Source organism: Haematobia irritans, chromosome 1 (genome assembly GCF_050003625.1).
Source record: "Haematobia irritans isolate KBUSLIRL chromosome 1, ASM5000362v1, whole genome shotgun sequence".
Lineage (NCBI taxonomy): Eukaryota > Metazoa > Arthropoda > Insecta > Diptera > Muscidae > Haematobia > Haematobia irritans.
The window spans coordinates 56,526,728-56,546,273 of NC_134397.1; the positions used below are offsets into that span (position 1 = coordinate 56,526,728).

General features: G+C 31.5%; 1 protein-coding gene across 1 annotated transcript; it reads right to left on the minus strand.

Annotated features, from left to right (window-relative positions):
• Positions 1–1,189: 1,189 nt before the first annotated feature.
• Positions 1,190–16,877, minus strand: LOC142238629 (uncharacterized). The gene is made up of 4 exons (XM_075310321.1): positions 16,709–16,877; positions 16,543–16,595; positions 12,174–12,356; positions 1,190–1,729 (listed from the first exon to the last, which is right to left on the minus strand). Exons 1-4 carry the CDS (start codon positions 16,743–16,745, stop codon positions 1,262–1,264), a joined length of 741 nt encoding a protein of 246 aa, XP_075166436.1. The 5' UTR covers positions 16,746–16,877; the 3' UTR covers positions 1,190–1,261.
• Positions 16,878–19,546: the final 2,669 nt, after the last annotated feature.

Below are 19,546 nucleotides of genomic sequence, written 5' to 3' on the forward strand. Positions count from 1 at the left end.
TTAATTGTTTTTTGTTTCACATGGGCTAAAAATTTTTATTTAAATTTTGCCGAAAAAAAATTCTAAATCCTTTTTAGAAAAATTGCAAATTTTTGAAAATATTTGATGTCAAACGTTCCAGACAAGCGTTATAATGCATTTAAAATTACAAAAGATTTTAAAAATTGTTTATTTGTCATAATATCATAAAATTTCTTAATTCACATACAAAGCACTGAATTCGCATCACACCTTAAGATGTGATGCAAATTCAGTGCACATCCGTCCTATGACAAGCCCATGTTAAATGCATAACTTTTGCGTCAATTTGGCACCAATTCCGGATCCAAAAAGAACATTTTCACTACTTTTTTGTCGACGCTTTTTTTGCTGGGATCCCCATACCATGAAGCTTCCTCCTCTATGGTTTACTGTTTGTGTGATGTGCTGTTGTCATTACCAGTAATGTTCGGAGGTCGTTACCAGTAATGTTCTATGTTATTGCATCAGATTAAAAATGGGTTTGGGTGTTTCATCTGACCATTTAACTTATTTCCAGTCATCAACGACCCAATCTCTGTGGGCCTTACTAAACATTTTGTTTTTAATAACGAATGGAAAAAGTGAAGACATGCACTCGGTTTTGCTTCCCACTGTATATAGTTTATGTAGTCGGAAATCGATATTTCGATGTGTTACAAACGGAATCGTAAACTTATTATATTCCCATCACTCCGGACTCCAAGAGTCTCTGCAAGCCAAATCTCGGCATCTCAATTATATGGGGGCTATACCTTGGTGTTCCGATATGACCCATTTGCAATACCATCTGACCTGCAGCAATAACAACGACGTGTGCCAAAGTTAGCGTGATTTTAATAGACAGACTAATGGACATAGCTAGATCGACTCATAAAATTACCACGAACCATATTATGTATACTTTATTGGGTCTGATACCAATATTACGATGTGTTACAAATAGTAGGACAAAAAATCCTATGGTGGAGGGTATAACAAAAATTAATTAATTAATTTGATATCCATCCCAAATTATGCTATGGACAAGTAGTGAAAATTCTTATAGTTGAAATGGTATAACCACAGATTCGAAAAGCACATTCCTTTTTTTCTCAAATTAGCTAATATGATATCGCTCCACCTATAAAAAATGGTTAAGAATCCACCTTTGGCGAAAATATAATAAAACTACAAAACCAATCATTTCAATTTTATTGAAATTACAAAAGCTAAGACAACTTCCTCTCTACAGGTAGTAGTTCTACAATGCCAATGCTGCAAATGTAGAATATTTATGTATGGGATTATCAATTTTCTCCGCAAATGTTTTTCCCCGAAAGGTAAATTGGGAATTTTCCACCTTATACAATGTCTCAAATGCCAATTTTTCACCAATCTTTTGCGAGAAACGCGATGTAAATGTTGAAATTATGGCTTTAGGTCTTTGATCGTGTAGATGTTCTGGTAACTCTTCGATTTCTTTCTCACATCCATCCTTCAATTTACGACCGTATTCTATCAAATATTCCGTCAATGCTAGTGCAATGCCACGACGTCCATACTCTGGTCGGGTAGAGAGGAAATTTAATTCAATCATACAATCAATGCGCCACTCTTTGCATATATCGTAGGTGTATTCCACGGTATTGAGGTAATTACCCACAGTTTTTAGATTTTCCGTTTGAAAAGAGTCGAAGAGTTCGTCTAAGGTGATATTGGCTGAGGGATTCTGAAATTCAAAAAGACGTGTCCAGAAATTAATCTAAATTGAAAACAAAAAAAATATATTAAAATGGCTTTTCCGACGCTTCCATACTGGCTCCAAAGCAGATTTCTAAATTTGTTCCCGATATTTATTTTTTTGCGCCGTCCAGACTATAAGTTTATGGACGACAGTGCTCGTGTCAAACATATCCCAAATATTGGCCACAATATAAGTTATGTTTGAAGACATAAACGATACTGGAGCTTGTTAATGGAATCGATAACACATTTATGGATATTTACCACCGACAATCCTTAACTGTCGGCCACACTGTAAGATTTTTACAAACACGGCGCATAATGGTAGGAATATTATTTATACAACTGACGAGTGCCGAATTGCATCACAATCGACGATACCGGCTAAAACCCCATCCCTCATTTCTCGGGGTATTAAGGTTGGCTGATAAGTCCACGGTCTAACAAAGAAAAACACATTTTTTTGTCAAAATTCGTTTTTATTATTCAACATAACAGGTTGGCTGATAAGTCCCCGGTCTAACAAAGAAAAACACATTTTTTTGTCAAAATTCGTTTTTATTATTCAACGTAGTTCCCTTCAAGAGCGATACAACGATTATAACGATCTTCTAAATTATTTGATACCATTTTGGTAGTACTCCTTCGGGTTTGCCTCAAAATAGGCCTCAGTTTCGGCGATCACCTCTTCATTGCAGCCAAATTTTTTCCCTGCGAGCATCCTTTTGTGGTCTGAGAACAAGAAAAAGTCGCTGGGGCCAGATCTGGAGAATACGGTGGGTGGGGAAGCAATTCGAAGCCCAATTCTTGAATTTTTGACATCGTTCTCAATGACTTGTGGCACGGTGCGTTGTCTTGGTGGAGCAACACTTTTTTCTTCTTCATATGGGGCCGTTTTGCCGCGATTTCGATCTTCAAATGCTCCAATAATGCCATATAATAGTCACTGTTGATGATTTTTCGATAAAATTATTCCATGCGTAGGCCATTACTTTGCCAGCGAACTTTTGAGTCTTTCCACGCTTCGGAGACGGTTCACCGGTCGCTGTCCACTCAGCCGACTGTCGATTGGACTCAGGAGTGTAGTTATGGAGCCATGTTTCATCCATTGTCACATATCGACGGAAAACTCGGATGTATTACGAGTTAACAGCTGCAAACACCGCTCAGAATCATCAACACGTTGTTGTTTTTGGTCAAATGTGAGCTCGCGCGGCACCCATTTTGCACAGAGCTTCCGCATATCCAAATATTGATGAATGATATGACCAACACGTTCCTTTGATATCTTTAAGGCCTCTGCTATCTCGATGAACTTCATTTTAAGGTCATTCAAAATCATTTTGTGGTTTATTTTTATGTTTTCGTCGGTAACCACCTCTTTCGGGCATCCACTGCGTTCACCGTCCTCCGTGCTCATTTCACCACGCTTGAATTTTGCATACCAATCAATTATTGTTGATTTCCCTGGGGCAGAGTCCGGAAACTCATTATCAAGCCAAGTTTTTGCTTCCACCGTATTTTTTCCCTTCAGAAAACAGTATTTTATCAAAACACGAAATTCCTTTTTTCCATTTTTTTTCACAATAACAAATGTTGCTTCACAAAAGACGATCTATCTCACAAACTAATTGACTTACAGATGTCAAATATTGCCACGAACCATTTGAAGGTTGGTACTATATAAAAATAATATGCATTTAATACTAGCGACGCCATCTATGTGTCAGACCGGGGACTTATCAGCCATTTACCACCGACAATCCTTAACTGTCGGCCACACTGTAAGATCTTTTACAAACACGGCGCATAAGGGTACGAAAATGATTTATACACCGAGTACTCCATCACAATCGACGATACCGGCTAAAACCCCATCCTTCATTCCTCGGGGTGTTATTACCACTTCGGAAACTCACGTGCTCCGTGACCGTCTGCTTTCAGTCTGCATCCAGACTAAAGCTTACATTACTCATGTCGTCGTCTCCATGTCAACATTTTTCCCGCGGAGAACGTTTTCTACAAAACGCCCTATAGCCTCCCAGTTCCTTTCACTTTGTACCCATCACTCTTCCCTCGGGGTATGTCTACCACTTCGGAACCTCACGAGGTCCGTGACTATCTCCTTTCAGTCCGCATCCAGACTAAAGCTTACATTACTCATGTCGTCGTGTCCATGTCAACCTTTTTCCTGGAGGGAAACTTTCTAGCCACCCAGTTCCTTTCACTTTGCACCATCTTGTGGATTATATTTCTCGGAGAGACATGTCCAATTTCATCTTGAAACGCTGTCCCAGGTTCTGCCCGGCGGCAAACAATGTATGCTCAACGTCATTCGTGCAGTGGTGCCAACTGTTTTGGGCTTAAAATCGTTAATTTTTAAAATATTTTTTGTCAAAATCGTCAACTCGTCACATAAAATTCGTCGAAAAATCGTCACCCATGAAATAGTCGAAAACAACGGTTTGGGAGGAAAATAAACGTTTTATTCAAAATAAAAGCATTGCAAAAGCCATTTTAATTCACTTTTATTATATTCTTCAAACGAATTTAAATCATTTTAGTTGATCATGTATAAGTTTTATTATTATTACAATTTATTTAGCATAACTTGGCTTATCGCACGCTCACAAAAAATCGCTTCTGTAACATATACTCCCAAACATATTTTGCTTCAAGCATATATATTTTTGGGTATTGCCCAAACATTTATATGTTTGATCTCTTCCTATATATAATATGTTTGAAAGCATATTGGTCTAAACAATATATGTTTGGGTAGTCTAAGTTCCAAACATTTTGTAATTTTGCATCCAAATTCAATAATGTTGTCTTGCAAAAAAACAATATGTTATTATGTGAACATATAATATGTTTGGAAGCATTTTGCACCCAAAAATATTATATGCTTATATTGTGCTCAAAATTTTATTTATTTATTTATATATTTACAATCATAATGAATTATGAAAATAATGAACAGGTAATATAGGTGCTAACAACATAGGTTTTCGACCTGAATGCTCAAAATTTTGTTTCTGCCCAATTGTATATTCCCCCACATCTTTCTCACTTCCACGAGATTTTTTAGTTCTTAGCACCTTTTTCTGTAATACAAACATTGTAGAAGAAATTATTCAATTGTATGATTTTTATACCCTCCACCATAGGATGGGGGTATATTAACTTTGTCATTCCATTTGTAACACATCGAAATATTGCTCTAAGACCCCATAAAGTATATATATTCTGGGTCGTGGTGAAATTCTGAGTCGATCTAAGCATGTCCGTCCGTCCGTCCGTCTGTCCGTCTGTCCGGCTGTCCGTCCGTCTGTGGAAATCACGCTAACTTCCGAACGAAACAAGCTATCGACTTGAAACTTGGCACAAGTAGTTGTTATTGATGTAGGTCGGATGGTATTGAAAATGGGCCATATCGGACCACGTTTACGTATAGCCCCCATATAAACCGATCCCCAAATTTGGCTTGGGGAGCCTCCCGGAGCAGCAAAATTCATCCGATCCGGTTGAAATTTGGTACGTGGTCTTAGTATACGGTCTCTAACAACCATGCAAAAATTGGTCCATATCGGTCCATAATTATATATAGCCCCCATATAAACCGATCCCCAGATTTGACCTCCGGAGCCTCTTGGAGGGGCAAAATTCATCCGATTCGATTGATATTTGGTACCTGATGTTAGTATATGGTCTCTAACAACCATGCAAAAATTGGTCCATATCGGTCCATAATTATATATAGCCCCCATATAAACCGATCCCCAGATTTGACCTCCGGAGACTTTTGGAGGGGCAAAATTCATCCGATCCGGTTGAAATTTGGTACCTGATGTTAGTATACGGCCTCTAACAACCATGCAAAAATTGGTCCATATCGGTCCATAATTATATATAGCTCCCATATAAACCGATCCCCAGATTTGACCACCGGAGCCTCTTGGAGGAGCAAAATTCATCCGATCCGGTTGAAATTTAGTACGTGGTCTTAGTATACGGTTTTTAACAACCATGCAAAAATTGGTCCATATCGGTCCATAATTATATATAGCCCCCATATAAACCGATCCCCAGATTTGACCTCCGGAGCCTCTTGGAGGGGCAAAATTCATCCGATCCGGTTGAAATTTGGTACCTGATGTTAGTTTACGGCCTCTCATAACCATGCAAAAATTGGTCCATATCGGTCCATAATTATATATAGCCCCCATATAAACCGATCCCCAGATTTGAACTCCGGAGCCTCTTGGAAGAGCAAAATTCATCCGATCCGGTTGAAATTTGGTACATGGTGTTAGTATATGGTCTCTAACAACCATGCAAAAATTGGTCCATATCGGTCCATAATTATATATAGTTCCCATATAAACCGTCCCCAGATTTGACGTCCGGAACCTCTTGGAGGAGCAAAAGTCATCCGATACGGTTGAAATGTGGTACATTTTGTCAGTATATGGCCTCTAACAGCCATGTAAAAATTGGTCCATATCGGTCTTTAGTTATATATAGCCGATGACTTATTACACAAAAATTGGTCCATATCGCCAAAAATAATCTACCAAAACTTTATTTCCATAGACAATTTTGTCAAATTTTATTACTATAGAAAGTTTTGTCAAAATTTCATTTCTATAGAAAGTTTTGTCAAAAGTTTATTTCTATACAAATATTTGTCAAAATTTTATTTCCATAGAAAATTTTGTCAAAATTTTATTTCTATAGAAAATTTTGTAATCTACCTAAACTTTATTTCCATAGAAAATTTTGTCAAATTTTATTACTATAGAAAGTTTTGTTAAAATTTCATTTCTATAGAAAGTTTTGTCAAAAGTTTATTTCTATAGAAATGTTTGTCAAAATTTTATTTCTATAGAAAATTTTGTAAAAAATTTATTTCTGTAGAAAATTTTGTCAACATTTTATTTCTATACAAAATTTTGTCAAAATTTTATTTCTATACAATATTTTGTCAACATTTTATTTCTATAGAAATTTTTGTCAAAATCGTATTGCTATAGAAAATTTTGTCAACATTTTACTTCCATAGAAAATTTTGTCAACATTTTATTTCTATAGAAAATTTTGTCAAGTTTTTATTTCTATAGAAAATTTTGTCAAATTTTTATTTCTATAGAAAATTTTGTCAAAATTTTATTTCTATAGAAAATTTTGTCAAACTAGATTATATACGTATTTAATCAGCCTTTTTTTGTTTAATATATACCCCGTATGGGCTAACTTACAATTTAGAAGACAGTGTTAAAAAGTTTTACGATACCTTGCCATCGGCAAGTGTTATCGCAAGCCAAGTAATTCGATTGTGGATGACAGCCTTTAGTAGAAGTTCCTACGTAATCCATGGTGGAGGGTACATAAGATTCGGCCTGGCCGAACTTACGGCCGTATATACTTGTTTTTATTTTAATTTTACCTTTTGCCGGACGGGGATTCGAACAGCGGACCACACAGTTTGTAAGGATCAAAGAAGTAGCTGATCAATTGACCAAGGAAAAATAAAATGTTAATTTTGTAATAACAAGCAACAACCACCAACTTAATTCAATATCGCTCCCTGTTAAATAGCGCTCCAAGCTACTAAACACATATATGTTTATAGGCTATTTCTAAATTAATATATGTATGCATCCAAGCATATTATATTTACAAACATTTTATGTCCCAAACATAATATGTTCTAACATATTAACATATATGTCCCAAACATGTTATGCTAGTTTATGAACATTATATGCTTGCACTCAAAAATATTGTGTTTAAAAATTTGTGTTCCAAACATATAATGTTTATAGCCAAACATATGAAAAACAGTCTTTTTCATCCGTGCGGTTATGAATAAAGTTAATTTAACTAAATTGAGTTTATTGCATTCACGGCCATTTTCATGTAGCTCCGTTAGGCTTTAACTGCCAGTTAAAAGAGAGTAAATTGCAAATATCTTCTCTCCGGCTAACTTTAACTGAAAAATTTTCGTCAGTTAAGTTCCTAACTGGCCTATGGAATATAAAGGCAAGATGGCAGCTTCGTCTATAATACGGTTTAAAAGTTGGTTAATTAACGGAACACTAACGGAGCTTTATGAAAATGGCCGTCAGAATTCTTTAGCTTTAAGTAGTTTTTGGACACAAGAATATCTTGTAAATTTTAAGTTTCAAAGAAATTCCGAATTTTAATTTTATTTATATTGATTGCTTTGAAAATTATTTCTACATTGGAGACGAATGTGACTGACAGCAAGCTAGATACAAATTACCATAGTATTGAGATTAAAAAAATGCTTGTTTACAGTACAACTTATGAAAAATCGCCAACTTATAACTAAGTTACTTTAAAAAATCGTCAAATTGTCACAACAATTTTTAAAATGAAACACTTGAGTTGAACATTTTCAAAAATCGTCACAGGTCAAATTTGCCATCAAAAATCGTCAAAGTTGGCACCGCTGCATCCGTGACCTCTTCTTCGTAAATACAGATTTCTGTTATGTAATAAGTTACTTCCCCATGTCTTCTCTCTCACCATAATTGTATGTCGGTTATAAGTCGGTGTGTCAATCTGTCCCTTTTCTCGTTCCACCATCGTTCCTGCCATTTTATCTGGTCTCTTGTCGGATGTTCGGTATCAAGTCTGGCCTGGGAAACATTTTGCCGCTCAATGCTTGAAGGCTATTGGGATCATTCCAGCAGTTACTAAAACGGACTGCCGTTCTCTGAACTGAAAGCAGCTGTTTTGCTCTAGTTCATTTCTGGGTCGACGCCCGATGATAAGCCATACTAAGGTTGTTTTTATTCTCTTCAACATACAAATATCGCTTCAGTTAACAGCCCTCGAAACGACAACATTCTTATTCGAAAGGCTGGTCTACTGCGACTGCATTGCATGAACTAGTCATCTCTATTGAAACTCACTATCTGTCATGGCTTTTCTAGACATCGAAAAGGCATTCAATAACGTCCATCCGAGTTCAATAGTAAATGCATTGCCAACTCAAATTTTTGATCAAGAGATACTGAGGCTAAGAGATAAACTCGTAACGAAGATACGTATTGTAGCCACAAGGATTTCGGGCTGCCACCATACCAAACTTAACCTAAATGTATGTGAACCGAGCTACTACCCAAGGACAAGTTCTATCACCCCTTCTTTGTAATGTTGATATAAAAAGCCTTCTGGTTTTATTCGAAAAATAACGCATAAAAGTGAAGCATTAGGAGTCAGGGGCTCAGCACAACTCTTGGAATTACTACTGCAGCAGTATTGAGAATACGTGCGAGGCTTCCAGACTACGGAAGGTATTAGCTAACTCCACTAACTCAGCTTCTGCTTTCATTAAAACATCGGAGGGCAATTTAACAACGTCCAGTGAGGAGACGCTGACGATACTATTGGACACACATTTTCCTGGAAATCAGACGGTTGAACCATGTTCTGGCGGTGCACAGCGGCTCAGCGGTCATTTCCTATAGAGGAAATCGTATCGAAATCTAAAGGGTGATACGGTCAAAATTTGGTCAATATAAACTTGACGTATTTCTTTCAATTTTGCATTTAAAAAACCTGAACACCCCTCATTTTGAAGGTGTGTGTGTGTAGAATGTTGCTCCTATTTCGATTTTGGAATTCACTCTTCAGTTGTCAAAATGCCGTCCAAGCAAGAAGAGCAGCGTATCAAAATTTTGCTCGCGCATCGCGAAAATCCGAGCTATTTGCACGCAAAGCTGGCAAAATCGCTAAAAGTTGCCAAATCAACCGTTACAAATGTAATTAAAGTGTTTGGGGAACGTTTGTCGACAGCCAGGAAGTCTGGATCGGGGGGAAATCGAAAACCGGAAGCCGCTGAGACGACAAAGAGAGTTGCCGGTAGTTTCAAGCGAAACCCTAACCTCTCTCTCCGAGATGCCGCAAATAAGCTGGGTGTATCGTCTACAACCGTGCATCGAGCCAAAAAACGAGACGGACTATCGACTTACAAGAAGGTAGTGACTCCAAATCGCGATGATAAACAAAATACGACGGCCAAAGCGCGATCCCGGAGGCTGTACACGACGAAGTTTGACTGCGTGGTAATGGACGACGAAACCTACGTCAAAGCCGACTACAAGCAGCTTCCGGGACAGGAGTTTTATACGGCAAAAGGAAGGGGAAAGGTAGCAGATATTTTCAAGCACATAAAACTGTCAAAGTTCGCAAAGAAATATCTGGTTTGGCAAGCCATCTGTACCTGTGGCTTGAAAAGCAGCATTTTCATAGCTTCCGGGACTGTCAACCAAGAAATTTACGTGAAAGAGTGTTTGGATAAACGTCTGCTGCCTTTCCTGAAGAAACACGGTTGTTCCGTACTGTTTTGGCCGGATTTGGCAACTTGCCATTACGGTAAAAAGGCCATGGAGTGGTACGCCGCCAACAACGTGCAGGTGGTTCCCAAGGACAAGAACCCTCCCAACACGCCAGAGCTCCGCCCAATTGAGAAATACTGGGCTATTGTCAAGCGGAACCTAAAGAAGACCAAAAAAACTGCAAAGGACGAGGAGCATTTCAAGGTAAACTGGCTTTCTGCGGCGAAGAAGGTGGACAAGGTGGCTGTACAAAATCCGATGGCATTGACACCTGCCCGGCAATTCGGATTTGGAAAAGCGAAAGCCTAACTGAATATTTTTCCTGAATTTTATACTAATTGAACTTGAAAAAGAAATGTAATTTGTTTTTTTAAATAAACGATTTCACCGATTTACACGCGTTTTCCCTTGACCAAATTTTGACCGTATCACCCTTTAGTATAAAATGGGCTTTAAATAGTTTCAGACCATTCAAATCCCCCGGAACTGATGGAATTACTCCGGCGGAGTTACAAGAATTATTCCCTGGTTGTCGGCGATATATACAGGATGTATAAACTTAGCATATATTGCAGGAAAATGGAGGGAAAGTCGTTTTCATACCTAAAGCGGGAAAAGCCTCTCACACGAGTGCGAAGGATTTCCGACCAATCAGCTAATACTCATTCCTACTTAAGACTCTGGAGAGATACACGGCAGTGGTTAGACCTATAATGCTGGTGTTGTCGTCTGGTTGCCGGCACTTCAGCAGCCGACAAGTTTAGACAAAGTTCAGCGTATGACGTGCTTGTGTATCTCAGGCGCATTCAGTAAGACAAGATCAGATTCCCTTAATGGCATGCTGCATCTATTGCCTTTAGACATTTTGACCAAACAGTCAGCTGCAACAACGGCTGTGCGGTTACGCGAGCTATCGATGTGGTTGGAAAATAAGTATAGCTACAGTTCGGTCCTCTGTACAATGCCGGATATGCCTGACGTAGTGGATTACACTATGGCGAAACCACTTTTCGACAAAAAGTTTGAAACTCAAATTCCCAACAGTGAGGCGTGGTGCACACAGACCCCGGGGAATAAACGATATATAGATTTCTACACTGATGACTCCAAATTGGATGGACAAGTGGGTTTCGGAGTATATTCTAAAGATCTGGAACTTCGAATAGCGAAAGATTACCTAATCACTGTGGTTTTCAGGCTGAATTATTAGCAATAAAAGAGGTGGCTTTTGGGCTGAGAAATAATGTTCCAACAATTGCTGGCATTAATATGTACTCAGACAGTCAACCTTCAATAAAATCCTTGGACTCTGTGTTCCTTAACTCGAAAACGATCATCAACTGCCGCAAATCTCTTAACGAGATGGCTGAGCAGCACAATATTCACCTAATATGGGTGCCTGGCCATAGGAACATACCGGGGAACTGCGAAGCGGATGAGTTAGCAAGGCTCGGAACTACCTTACATATTCCAGGGGAACTAGAATCTGTTGGTATGCCTCTGGCTACCTGCAATCTCATACTGCATGAGAATGCTGTTTTGGGGGGTAGCAACGGCACCAAGCAAATATGGCCCCATTTGAACATAAACATATTGATTCTACAGAAGAAAATAATCGGGTGCGTCAGTGGTAAAAAATAGAAGTGCCTATATGTATAGCCTAATATAAAGCCAGCTACCACTTAAACTTATTCATATTCTATTTATAGACTAGTGTGTAATGCACACACACATAAGTGCATTTAAAGAAACTCCGTTTAAATTAAACAAACACATATAGTTGCAAACGTCTGATACATCGCTTCGTACAAACGATAACCAAATAGAACTTTTGGATGGAACAAAAACGAAATTACAATTCCAAAAAAATTCGTACAAATTTTAAAAGGATCAATTTAGAACATGTGGCATTTGTACAGTCCAATATTACATTTTTATCACAATACATCAAAATATATCACATTTTTTAACCTTTTTTATTATTATATTTTATTATTTCAGAAATGTGGGATTTCTATCCATTTGAATCGAGATCCGATAATGTGAGTAAATACTTACAATGATTTTATTTACACATATGGCCGCTAATTCATTAGTTTTCACATCCCTTGCCCCAAGTGAGATATTGTCCTTCAGTATTTCCCTTATCAAATGTTCCATTTCGCTGAGTGTTTCTGGGGATTCGCACAGATCACAGGCTTTGCTTACATTTTCATGCTTCAGGAAACAGTTCATGAAAATCTGAAAGACAATTCAAATATGAAAAATAAAAAAGAAACTAACGACTAATAATTGGTATAAAACAACTCAAGAATTTATTCACGAAAATGATAATACGAATTAAATAATTAATTCGCCAAATTAATTAAATCAATAAAATCATTAATTAAATCATTAATTTGTCAAATTTTGTCAAAATATTATTTCTATAGAAAATTTTGTCAACATTTTATTTCTATAGAAAATTTTATCAAAATTTTATTTCTTCAGAAAATTTTCTCAAAATTTTATTTCCATAGAAAATTTTGTCAAAATGTTATTTCTATAGAAAATTTTGTCAAAATTTTATTTCTATAGAAAATTTTGTCAAAATTGTATTTCTATAGAAAATTTTGTCAAAATTTCATTTCTATAGAAAATTTTGTCAAAATATTATTTCTACAGAAAATTTTGTTAAAATTTTATTTCTGTAGAAATTTTTGTTAAAATTTTATTTCTATAGAAAATTTTTTCAAAATATTGTTTCTATAGAAAATTTTGTCAAAATTTTATGTCTATAGAAAATTTTGTCAAAATTTTATTTCTATAGAAAATTTTGTCAAAATTTTATTTTCATAGAAAATTTTTTCAAAATTTATTTCTATAGAAAATTTTGTCAAAATTTTATTTCTATAGAAAATTTTGTCAAAATTTTATTCTATAGAAAATTTTGTCAACATTTTTTCTATTAAAATATTTGTCAAAATTTTATTTCTATAGAAAATTTTGTCAAAATTTCATTTCTATAGAAAATTTTGTCAAAATTTTATTTCCATAGAAAATTTTGTCAAAATTTTAGGTCTATCGAAAACGTTCTCAAAATTTGATTTCTATAGAAATTTTGTCAAAATTTTATTCTATAGAAAATTTTGTCAAAATTTTATTTCTATAGAAAATTTTGTCAAAATTTTATTTCTATAGAAAATCTTGTCAAAATATTATTTCTGTAGAAAATTTTGTTAAAATTTTATTTCTATAAAAAATTTTGTTAAAATTTTATTTCTATAGAAAATTTTGTCAAAATTTTATGTCTATAGAAAATTACGTCAAAATGTTATTTCTACGTAAAATTTTGTAAAAATTTTATTTCTATAGAAAATGTTTGTCAAAATGTTATTTCCATAGAAAATGTTGTCAAAATTTTATTTCTATAGAAAATTTTGTCAAAATTTTATTTCTATAGAAAATTTTGTCAAAATTTTATTCTATAGAAAATTTTATCAACATTTTTTATTCTATTGAAATATTTGTCAACATTTTATTTCTATAGAAAATTTAGTCAAAATTTTATTTCTATTGGAAAATTTTGTCAAAATTCTAGGTCTATGGAAAACGTTCTCAAAATTTTATTTCTATAGAAAATTTTGTCAAAATTTTATTCTATAGAAAATTTTGTCAAAATATTATTTCTATAGAAAATTTTGTCAAAATTTTATGTCTATAGAAAATTTCGTCAAAATTTTATGTCTATAGAAAATTTTGTCAAAATTTTATTTCTATAGATAATGTTTGTCAAAATTTTATTTCCATAGAAAATTTTGTCAAAATTTTATTTCTATAGAAAATTTTGTCAAAATTGTATTTCTAAGAAAATTTTGTCAAAATTGTATTTCTATAGAAAATTTTGTCAAAATTGTATTTCTATAGAAAATTTTGTCAAAATTGTATTTCTATAGAAAATGTTGTCAATATTTTATTCTATAGAAAATTTTGTCAAAATTTTATTTCTAAAGAAAATTTCGCCAACATTTTATTTCCATAGAAAATTTTGTCAAAATTTTATTTCTATAGAAAATTTTGTCAAAATTTTATTTTTATAGAAAATATTGTCAAAATTTTATTTCTGTAGAAAATGTTATCAAAATTGTATCTATAGAAAATTTTGTCAAAATTTTATTCTATAGAAAATTTTGTCAAAATATTATTTCTATAGAAAATTTTTTCAAAATATTGTTTCTATAGAAAATTTTGTCAAATTTTTATGTCTATAGCAAATTTCGTCAAAATTTTATTTCTATAGAAAATTTTATCAAAATTTTATTTCTATAGAAAATTTTGTCAAAATTTTATTTCTATAGAAAATTTTGCCAAACTTTTTTCTGTAGAAAATTTTGTCAAAATTTTAGGTCTATCGAAAATTTTCTCAAAATTTTATTTCTATAGAAGATTTTGTCAAAATACTATTTCTATAGAAAATTTTGTTAAAATTTTATTTCTATAGAAAATTTTGTTAAAATTTTATTTCTATAGAAAATTTTGCCAAAATTTTATTTCTATCCAAAATTTTGCCAAAATTTTATTTATGTGGAAAATTTTGTCAAAATTTTATTTCTGTGGAAAATTTTAGGTCTATCGAAAATTTTCTCAAAATTTTATTTCTATAGAAAATTTTGTCAAAATGTTTTTTTCTACAGAAAATTTTGACAAAATTTTATTTCTATAGAAAATTTTACCAAATTTATTTTTTATATAAAATTTTGTCAAAATATTATTTCTATAGAAAATTTTTCAAAATATTGTTTCTATCGAAAATTTTGTCAACATTTTATTTCTACAGAAAATTTTGTCGAAAATTTTGTAAAAATTTTATTTCTATAGAAAATTTTGTCAACATTTTATTTCCATAGAAAATTTTGTCAAAATTTTATTTCTATAGAAAATTTCACCAACATTTTATTTCTATAGAAAATTTTGTCATTTTTTTTTTTCTAAAGAAAATTTTGTCAAAATTTTATTTCTATAGCAAATTTTATCAAAATTTTATTTCTATAGCAAATTTTATCAAAATTTTATTTCTATAGCAAATTTTGTCAAAATTTTATTTCTATAGAAAATTTTGTCAAGATTTTATTTCTATACAAAATTTCGTCAAAATTTTATTTCTATAGAAAATGTCTCCAAAATTTTATTTCTATAGAAAATTTTGTCAAAATTTTATTTCTATAGAAAATTTTGTCAAAATTTTATTTCTATAGAAACTTTTGTCAAAATTGTATTACTATAGAAAATTTTGTCAACATTTGATTTCAATAGAAAATTTTGTCAAAATTTTATTTCTATAGAAAATTTTGCCAAAGTTTATTTCTTTAGTAAATTTTTGTCAACATTTTATTGTATAGCAATTTGGAGCACCTCTTAAGTGTAGAGGAATGTTTTGCAAAATCTACCAATACAGGAATGTTTTGCAAAATCTACCAATACCAACTGTGGCATTTGTGCTTCCGGAGTCTCTAGGAGGAGCAAATGATGTCAGTAACAAGCGTTCAAATGTTGGTTGGTATCGCTTCATAATTAGATAGGCGACAAACAGAGCCCCAGAATTTGTGCGATATTAATACATGCCCTCTGCCCTCTAATTATAATGCGAAAATTGGTATTTGTAGACGCAGAGAAGGAATATGCACTCAAAAAAAAATGGACCCTATATTTAATTAAAGCCGATTTAACTCTCTTTTAGTTCATGGAATTATTACAGTTTCCATGACTTTAATATTTTTTGCCTAAGTTAGTTAAATTAACAAAAGCAGAGGGAAAAAATATACACAAATGAAGCATAACGATTGACTTAAATCGTTATGCTTCAGAATTTCTTAACTTGGTAAATTTTGCCAAAACTGTGCCCATCTTGAACTTCGTATGGCACTAAAGACATTCTTGCCATTTTAAACTCCAATTTTTTTCTTCAAACTATAAAATTTTCTTTAAGAAGTGAAAAAAAAAAATTAATTATGCCTAATAAATTTTCTTGAATTTGTCGAAAAATTTTTACTCATTTTTGTGATATCGGCGTGATGTCAGCTTTTGTATTACTGTTTAGTTAAAATTTTCTAAAAATAATCTAAATTTTCTAAAATTTATCAACATTTTTCTTTCTGGTGGGTTCACTGATTTTTTCAGGGTAGTTATGGCTGTAGTCCACACCACTAGTCTAAAATGTGTAAGATAGATATAATATGTCATTAAGAGGGTCCAAATTAATTTAATGTCTATCAGTACATAGGTTAAATTTTTAGCAAAGAACAATACTTATGATGGGATATTAATATTTTTGGCAAGTTTCATTTTTTAAATTGATAAAATTTTTCTTCTTAAATACGAGCATTAATTTTATTTAATTACTATCCAATCATTTTCTTTTTTGGGATGCGATACAAATTTTTTTACTTACATCAACAGCATCATCGTAAAGATCTTCCTTAATTCTAATAATTTCAATGTCACCTTAAACAAAACAAAAAGAGAAACGTATAAACATTCTTCAAAAAACAATATAGGTCAATACGATCAATGATCATAATTCAGCCAATTTGGTAGCCCATGCCAATGATAATTACCATCACATATCAATTTTAAGCACTCTGCTGAAGCCATTCCGTACTCTTTCCTTTCCCTGAGAGTTGTTTGTAATTTAAAAAAAAGGTTCTCTTATTTTCTATTTATTCTAAATGCGTGATTTTTTTTTGTTTGTTTTTTTTTTTTTTTTTGCAAATTAGCACAACCGTTTTCCAAGCACAAATATTCCCAACTAAAATCTATTTTCAGTTTTTCTCTAGTTGCACTTATGGTGCCCCAATCTTCTTCATAAGTGAATGTCATGATTATCGTAATGACGATGATGATGATAATGATGACGATGCTCCCAATTGTTCTCGGTAAGGGCAGAAACTGTATGCCTATTTACTGCTTCAATGATAGTTGTTACACACAGAAATATTACTTAATAACATTAATAACAATAAAACATGCAGATTGAGAACAATTTTCATTTTCCTGCACTGAGAAAAAATAACTTGCAAATTGAACAATATACATGAAATGTATTTTTATTTTATTTATAGTCAAAATTTTATTTCTAAAGAAAATCTTGTCAAAATTTTATTTCTATTGAAAATTTAATCAAAATTTTAGAAAATTTGGTCAACATTGTATTCTTATAAAAAATTTAATAACTACCAAAACTCCAAGAATTCTACCAATCAACGAAATAGTAAAAAATCTACCATTTTTGGAAGAATTCAACCAAACTGTGGCAACCGTTGGTCAAATTTTTATTTCTATAGAAAATTTTTGCAAAATTTTATTTCAATAGAAAAATTTGTCACAATTTTATAGTAAAAAAATCTACCATTTTTGGTAGAATTCAACCAAACTGTGGCAACCGTTGGTCAAATTTTTATTTCTATAGAAAATTTTTGCAAAATTTTATTTCAATAGAAAAATTTGTCACAATTCTATTTCTATAGAAAAATTTGTTAAAATTTTATTTCTATAGAAAATTTTGTCAACATTTCATTTCTATAGAAAATTTTGTTAAAATTTGGTTTCTATAGAAAATTTAATAAACATTTTATTTCTAGAGAAAAGTTTGTCAAAATTTTAATTCGATAGAAAATGTTGTCAAATTTTTATTTCTATAGAAAATTTTGTAAAAATTTTATTTCTATAGAAAATTTTTTCAAAATTTTATTTCTATAGAAAATTTTGACAACATTTTATTTCTATAAAAATTTTTGGCAAAATTTTATTTCTATAAAAAATTTTGTCAAAATTTTGTTTCTATAGAAAATTTTGTCAAAATTTTACTTCTATAGGAAATTTTTGTCAAAATTTTATATCAATAGAAAATTTTGTCAAAATATTATTTCTATCGAAAATTTTGTCAAATTTTTATTTCTGTTGAAAATTTTTGTCAAAATTTTATTTCTATTGAAAATTTTTTGTCAAAATTTTGTTTCTATAGAAAATTTTGTCAAAATTTTGTTTCTATAGAAAATTTTGTCAAAATTTGGTTTCTATAGATAATTTTGTCAAAATTTCATTTCTATAGAAAATTTTGTCAAAATTTTATTTCTGGAGAAGATTTTGCCAAACATAGGAAATTTGGTTAGTATTTTATTTTTATAAAAACTTTGCAAATCTACCAAAACTCCAAGAATTATATCAATCTACCAAAGATTAAAAAATCTACGATTTTCGGTATAATTCTACCAACTATGGCAACCATTTATAAACATTTTATTTCTATTAAAATTTTGTCAAAATGTTATTTCTGTAGAAAATTTTGTCAAAATTATATTTCTATAGAAAATCTTGTCAAAATTGCATTTCTATAGAAAATGTTGCCAAAATTGTATTTCTATAGAAATGTTCGTCAAAATTTTATTTCTATAGAAAATTGTATCAAAGTTTTATTTCTGGAGAAGAAGAAGATCAAAATCTTATTTCTATAGAAAAAATTGCCAAAAGTTTATTTAAAAAAAAATTTTTGGCAAAATTTTACCTCTATAGAAAATGTTGTCAAAATTTTATTTCTATAGAAAATTTAGTCAAAATTTTATTTCTGTAGAAAGTTTTGTCAAAATTTTATTGCTATAGAAAATTTTGTCAACATTTTATTCCTATAGAAAATTTTGTCAACATTTTATTACTATAGAACATTTTGTCAAAATTTTATTTCTATAGAAAATTTTGTCAAAATTTTATTTCTATAGAAAGTTTTGTCAATTTTTTTTTTTTTGCTATAGAAAATTGTCTTCAAATTTTATTTCTATAGAAAATTGTATCAAAATTTAATTTTTATAGATAATTTGTCAAAATTATTTCTATAGAAAATTTTCTCAAAATTTTATTTCTATAGAAATTTTTGTCAAAATTTTATTTTTATAGAAAATTTTCTCAAAATTTTATTTCTGGAGAAGAAGAAGATCAAAATCTTATTTCTATAGAAAAAATTGCCAAAAGTTTATTTAAAAAAAAATTTTTGGCAAAATTTTACCTCTATAGAAAATGTTGTCAAAATTTTATTTCTATAGAAAATTTTGTCAAAATTTTATTTCTATAGAAAGTTTTGTTAAAATTTTATTGCTATAGAAAATTGTCTCCCAATTTTATTTTTATAGAAAATTTTGCCAAAATTTTATTACTATAGAACATTTTGTCAAAATTGTATTTCTATAGAAAATTTTGTCAAAATTTTATTTCTATAGAAAATTGTCTCCCAATTTTATTTTTATAGAAAATTTTGCCAAAATTTTATTACTATAGAACATTTTGTCAAAATTGTATTTCTATAGAAAATTTTGTCAACATTTTATTTCTATAGAAAGTTTTGTCAATTTTTTTTGCTATAGAAAATTGTCCTCAAATTTTATTTCTATAGAAAATTGTATCAA

Bases quoted from the DNA above. Each gene is read 5' to 3' on its own strand.
- LOC142238629 (XM_075310321.1), bottom strand. From the start codon at position 16,745: ATGGCTTCAGCAGAGTGCTTAAAATTGATATGTGATG. The intron at 16,596-16,708 runs GTAATTATCATT...GTTTTGTTTAAG, and splicing joins CTTAAAATTGATATGTGATG to GTGACATTGAAATTATTAGA. The intron at 12,357-16,542 runs GTAAGTAAAAAA...ATTGTCTTTCAG, and splicing joins TTTACGATGATGCTGTTGAT to ATTTTCATGAACTGTTTCCT.